General features: G+C 34.0%; 1 protein-coding gene and 1 long non-coding RNA gene across 3 annotated transcripts; both read right to left on the reverse strand.

Annotated features, from left to right (window-relative positions):
- Nucleotides 1–1,246: 1,246 nt before the first annotated feature.
- LOC110659943 (uncharacterized) lies at nt 1,247–2,996 on the reverse strand. Its single transcript, XR_009145508.1, has 4 exons — nt 2,768–2,996; nt 2,587–2,656; nt 2,393–2,438; nt 1,247–1,529 (listed from the first exon to the last, which is right to left on the reverse strand). It is a non-coding gene; the product is annotated as an uncharacterized LOC110659943 (long non-coding RNA).
- A 504-nt stretch (nt 2,997–3,500) lies between these two features.
- LOC110659942 (uncharacterized) lies at nt 3,501–5,327 on the reverse strand. Of its 2 annotated transcripts, XM_058139353.1 has the most exons (4): nt 4,807–5,326; nt 4,456–4,536; nt 4,307–4,366; nt 3,501–4,186 (listed from the first exon to the last, which is right to left on the reverse strand). In XM_058139353.1, exons 1-4 carry the CDS (start codon nt 5,278–5,280, stop codon nt 3,773–3,775), a joined length of 1,029 nt encoding a protein of 342 aa, XP_057995336.1. In that variant the 5' UTR covers nt 5,281–5,326; the 3' UTR covers nt 3,501–3,772. The 2 variants fall into 2 exon arrangements, with proteins under 2 accessions (XP_057995336.1, XP_021673745.2); XM_021818053.2 differs by lacking the exon at nt 4,456–4,536 and having other exon boundaries at nt 4,807–5,327.
- Between the last annotated feature and the right edge of the window lie 1,019 nt (nt 5,328–6,346).

Here is a 6,346-nt window from a genome sequence, read left to right on the forward strand (position 1 = left end):
TTTGCATGTGAGAACTTCTATGGAGGAAAATGGGAATGAATTTCAGCCATTTGAGAGGATGATGAAGATGAGTGAAGTTAGTAGATGTAACTTTGTCTTCTAATGGCTTTATAGAGTCCACTAACAAATTAATTTATTAATTATAATAATCAAAGTTTTGATTTTTCAAACTATTCCCCCATATTTCCTTTAATTACATTACACATGTAATTTCATTTTTCATGGGATTTTCAAAATTTAATACTACTCATTTTTAATGGACATTTTTAGGTCAAAAGTCAACTTTAGGTGTCAAATAACCAAAATGCCCATCTTCGAGTTATAGTCCAACTTTTTCAGTAATATCGATTTAAATCCTGATTCGACGGTTCCTTTAATTTTCGTTTTCGTCTGTACCGATTCATTAAATTTTCTTTGACATTTTTAATGTCATCTGTATCTCAGTAGACTTTTAATTAGGTCCTTAAAATTATTTCTTGGAGTTTTCCCTCGGTCTGAGGTCGTCAACTGTCTACGTAGTGACTTCCCGATGCGATCACCTATCGCTACTGTTTTGGCTCGTTTAATCTAGTTGCATTTCCTTTCTTTTATTTTCTCTTAATTTTTCTTGTATTTTCTTACCATGTATTCCATCATTTTATGTCTCCTCACTATCATTTAAATATAATTCCAGACATCCTGACTATCCAGATAAACATTAGTCATCAGAATAGTAGAATGTACGAACTACCTACAATGAGAGCGTTACAGCATAGGTACTAGAGATCAGATACAGTCGCAACAGTAGTGCTCTGACAGAGATTTGACCAGATCTGACAGTGTCTGCTAGTCACCTCAGCAGTATTTATTTTGGTAAAGCCCATGTTATTAGATTTTTCATTTTGTTTATTGTACAGTGTAACTCATTTTGAACATTGTAAATAAATTCTAATTATATTTTGGATTGTAAATAGAGTTTGTAAGCTTTTGTATATAAATTTTCATATGAATGAGTTGTATTATTTTCTTGAAATTACATGAAAATTTGTGAATGACATAATGTGTATGGGAATATGAGATAGATATGAAATTGTTTTTAAAAGGTAAATATTGGAACCCGCCAGATGCTAATAAAACAGAAGAGGCTCTACCGAGGTTTCCACATAAATAATTTGTGATAAAAAAAAATTTAACACAGGTTTTCTATGAAGTTTAAAATTAACAATGAACAGGACAGGATAAGATAGGGTACTCTGGCACCGAATGTAGCACACTTTACTCGGCTACACTATAGACGGGTAAGGGGCGTCACAATTTCACCAGTAACAAACCCTATCTTATCTTTTGCACACAAAGCGATCTTCATAGCTCTACTTCAAGTCAAATAATTTGTACCATTTAGAGGAGCACTTACCAAGATTAAACCTGGATTATCTGAATTTTGCACGTGCAGCGCATTCTCCATTGATTTCTCCAACGATGCCTCACTTGAACTTTCAGACTCCATGATTACAGAAAATATTGGCTTCAAGATGCGTAATCAAGTAGATCTGTATTTCCTAATCAGTTAGATCAAGATTCTAAAAAAAAACAGTTATAAAAGAGAAGAGTTATTCACACAGGAAAACCTACTCTAATACCATGCTAAAATGCAAATAACATAACAGAATTGAGAAATGGAAGAGAAATGTCAGTTGTATCTTTTCCTCTGGTTTTGTTAATTTATATATACAATGAAATGTTCAATCTGAAGGCTAAAACAGTTACAACAGAATCCATAACTTTTTAGCTCCAGCTCAGCCTATGTGCCTAACTACTAACAAAAAACTCCTGCCACATAATTTTAAATACATTCCTTCAATATATAGTTTGAAATATAACCCATGATGCTATCTAATAAAAGATGAGGACTGCACCCATCAAAGAATGAGGCAATGTTGCCTGTCCTAGTTCTTGTTCATAAGCTTGGATATTTGAGCTTCATCTCCCTGGAAAGGTAGTAGTAACCTCCACTCAACTAGGGTATCTTTGTCTTGTTCAAGAGAATCAAGGACTTGATGCTCTAATTTATTGACCTTTGTTGAATGCTTGCTTAATGTCTGTCAGCATCTTATCTATGTTTGGGCTTTTACACTCACAAAAGAACAACCAGGCTTCCAGTTAATGCAACCCATCATCACTATTAGTCTCAAGCGTGTATTGACCAAACTTCAACTTTAGGCATTCTAATAGGAGAGGTGGGCATAAAAAAAATAAAAAAATAAAAAAAAAAGGCATCAAGTGATCATTAACAGAGTCGCATTCAATTTGAGTATCATTCAATAAAATGAGAATAGAAAACTTTAGTCCATCGTATTACTAGATCCAAACAATAAACAAAGAAAGTACTACAGGTTCTTTCAAATAAACGCACCTGTAGCTAAAGCCCTGGAAAAAGAATCCCAGAAGCACCACTACAACTGCTAAAACCCAAAGCAAAAGCATGTTATATATTTTTACTGATCTTTCCAGGAAGTGAAATAAATACTTAATATGTTACGGATGCAAATTCATAAAAATAACAGCTATTAAATGATCTCTCCAATTGTAGCAAGAACATTCCTGAACCTTTCTATGGAGCAGCCAGTGGAATCCTGCTGCAAGCAGTCTATCATTGTTTCTTGGCATTCCAACGGAGCTGTAAAGTCAATAAAACATTCTTTCAGTTGATTATATTGTATCTGTGACTTTGCTAGACTCTCAAAAGCCTTACAAGTTCCCTAATTCTTATACTGGAATGTATATTTACCTTCATATTTTGGACCATACGCCAAGCTCTTAATGTATCCTTAAAAGTGAGAAGCACCTGATCTCTAATCTGATCTGCAATAACATAGGTACCAGTCAATATAGACTCAGCCAACAAGTCTTGCATTTCAATTCAGTAAATAAAAATACATATACATGGATATTAAGACACATAAATGGGAATATAAATACAATCACTTAAATTCACAATTAATTAAATTAAAACAGCAGCAGACTTACAAACTTGGCCTCAGCCTCCGGGATTGTACAGCCCTTCCTTGCAAGTTGCAACATGTGTTTGGAAAAGGTAATCCTGTCATACTTCTCACCATTCACTAATATGGGCCATCAAATTTGCAACTTCAACATTTTTCTTTGCTTCGCAAAGGGAGTAGTATCCACATGGTGTATCTGTCTTCTTCAAGAGTCAAGACTTATTTCCAATTTATTGACCTGAATTAATTCTATCAAAAGAATGCGATTGATGCACGCAGACATTTTTTTTATCAGCACGCATGCAGATATTGTACCTTGTTTATTCTGCCCTATGAATTTTCATTCTGGTTTCTATGATTCTATCTACCTCATAATTTATGTGTTTGGCTTTTCATAAAACATAAAGGTAATGATAACGCAGCCAGAGTGCCAGACTATCATCAAGCAAAAAGTAAGCAGATATATACACAAATGAAATGGCCAAAAAGAGAGTGCAAACATGAGAGCGAGGAAAAAAGTACCCAGAAAAGTATTTTATTGCAAAGAAATAATGGCAAGGCATCAATTGAGGCATTTCTGTTAGTTGCCTCTTTATCTTCACGATCTATTGATGTGTTTGGTACAATAGTAATTGGAATATCAGTAAAGTTGAATGTAAAGCTTCATGCAGGTATATTCTCAACCTAATATCAATCACTTGCTCTGATGAACTGAAAGAGGAAAAAAGACTAGAGCTAAACCTAACTGAGCATGGTTCTTAGCAACTGGAGGAAACTCTTACAAGCAACAACTATTGTAGGCAAAATTCAGTGAACACAGGCAACCTCTTTCTTATTCTTGGACCATGAAGAACACTATGAATATAGGCATCAACATCTTTTCTGGGTGATGAGTATTTGTCAATTTCACCTGGCAAGGCAACTTCAATGTCATCATCCAAGGGCGACCAGTCTTGAGGTTTGACACTGGCGGCGGGGGTTTTGATGTAGACTTCTGGTTTGGTGCAGTGCATAGGTGTGATGATTGGGCTGGTGTTCTTGCTGAAGTATACAGATTGTATGGTGATGACAGGGCTCTTGTTCTTGTAATCAGGTTTGGAAACAGAGGCCGTTTGGCTTGCTGCCACTACTGCTTCAGCCATGAGGAAACGCGACTTCTGGCCATAAGAATATGATGCGGCTGAATGCGACTTGAAAGTATGTGTCTACATAAACAGAAAACAGATAAGCACCATTCGTCTTAATCTTTGATATTTTTCTGCTAATAACTAAGAATCAAGAATTTATGATTTCCTTTTTCTATAAGATCAATATAGAGCGTTTACTTCTGCTTCGTTCTTCATGGGGTAACAAGTCGGACGAAGCTCTTCTTTTCCATGCACAAACTGCAAAATACAGCACAAAATTATATTATCCACCATATTATGACCAGAAAACAGCAAAGTATTTTCTATTGTTTTCCATGGCTACTCACCCTAATTCTCCGATTTCCTTTATCAGGCCGCATACGAAAAGACAAGGCTACGCACACATATACTTTTCTAATTGCCACCGCCTAAGGAATAAAATCAATGAATTACTTAAGGAACATTAATTGAGCTAGGCTCTTTGTAGGACCCATCAAGTTGTAGATTACAGAATGATTCTCCTTAATTCAGTGAAAATCAGTTCTGTAGTTTCTTAATCAATAAGCATATCAAATTCATCACCGTCCCTACTTTTAAATCGCCGTGAAAACATTGGACTAACGACTAGTCGTCCTTGCAATTCCAAATAGAACAATTAAAATATATATCTAACGGTCTTAAATTGATCAGAGAGAGACCTGGCATTTGGAGCCATATCGGCAGTGTCCAAAATCCTCCCAAGACCGACAAAGCTCCGTTTTATACACTCGAATTTGGGGAGAAGAAGAAGAATTGGATGGCGAATCACTCGAATTCGACGACAGAGACCTTAAAACCTTACCTCCAGACAAGGAATCCACCAAAATCTCATCCATGACCAGCACTTCGTCATCCACAACCTTAACAGGGGTCCCATACACCGGCGATGACATCACATTTTCAACTGACGACAACGGCAACAAGGACCTCCCAAAGTTGCTGCTGTTGGCGGTGATCGCCCGAGAAGAGAAGGCGTCATTGGTGGCGTTGCAAGCAGAGGATGATATCCGAGATCCACCGCAAAGGTATCTGATGAGCGTGGAGTCGGAGTTGAGCAGGGTGTTGAGAGGGGAAACGCTGCCGTTTGAGGATTTGAGTTTGGGCATTTGTTTTGAGCTGTGTAGGGCATCCATGGCTTCCGCGATTTGGAGATTGTTTTTGTTACATTTGGTCTGGTTCGTTTTCTCTTCAATTATATATATATATATATATATATATATATATATATATATTGGTATGCCAATGAAGTTGAGGGAGCTGTGCGCTTCTGTTTTTAAAATGTTTGATTTTACTGATTTAAAATTCCCGCCTAAAGCTTATTTGTAAACTTATTTATCCTTAAATTTTAAAGAGATTTTATTAGATGCTGGAAGAGCTCATAATGCTTCTCACAATGAGATGGAATTATATTCCATAATTTATTAAATAATTAAATTTTTATGAGTATACGATGCTCTAAAAATTAATGTATCAAAAATATTTTTTAAATTTTATTATTGTTAAAATTTTCATTTCTCTATTTAAAAAACAAATTAAAACATCTCGAGTTTAATTTTGTCAAGCACTATACTTTAATTCTTTATCTAGGATTGTGACCTTTTTAATTTTAATTGAAAATTTGCACAAATCATAAATTTTTAATTTTTAATTCATCAATTTGATCGAAATCAACTATTTATGATTTTGTAAAGATGTGAGTGCAAATCAAACTCTAAGAGTATAATTTTAGTTTTAAGTCGATTTAAATTTTAATTTATTTTGGGCCAATTTTGGTTTGATTTCTATTTGAAACTAAATATGAATATTAGCCGTGGTGTTATACTGAAAGGATCAATTTAAGGATAAATTTTAAGAGTCGTCCCTAAATTTAAAAGATTATAATAAAATTATCCTAAACTTAAAATTGTAAAATAAAACTTTTTGAATTTTAAAATTTTATATAGTAAACTTTTTCTAATCCTCAATAACTAATATATATAATTTAAAATAATAGTGACGTGAATAATTTTCTCTTCTATGTGATAATAGTAAAATTAATTATAATTTTTTTACAGATTAACGATAAAAAGAATTTTCAACTGTATGAAATAATGAAATATTAAATATATAATAATTGATTAAAGTGACTCTATCTTAAAAACAAAAAATCATTAATGTTATTATTATTTTGGATTATTCATATCAGTGTATTACTTATAA

The sequence above is a fragment of the Hevea brasiliensis genome, chromosome 1 (assembly GCF_030052815.1).
Source record: "Hevea brasiliensis isolate MT/VB/25A 57/8 chromosome 1, ASM3005281v1, whole genome shotgun sequence".
Lineage (NCBI taxonomy): Eukaryota > Viridiplantae > Streptophyta > Magnoliopsida > Malpighiales > Euphorbiaceae > Hevea > Hevea brasiliensis.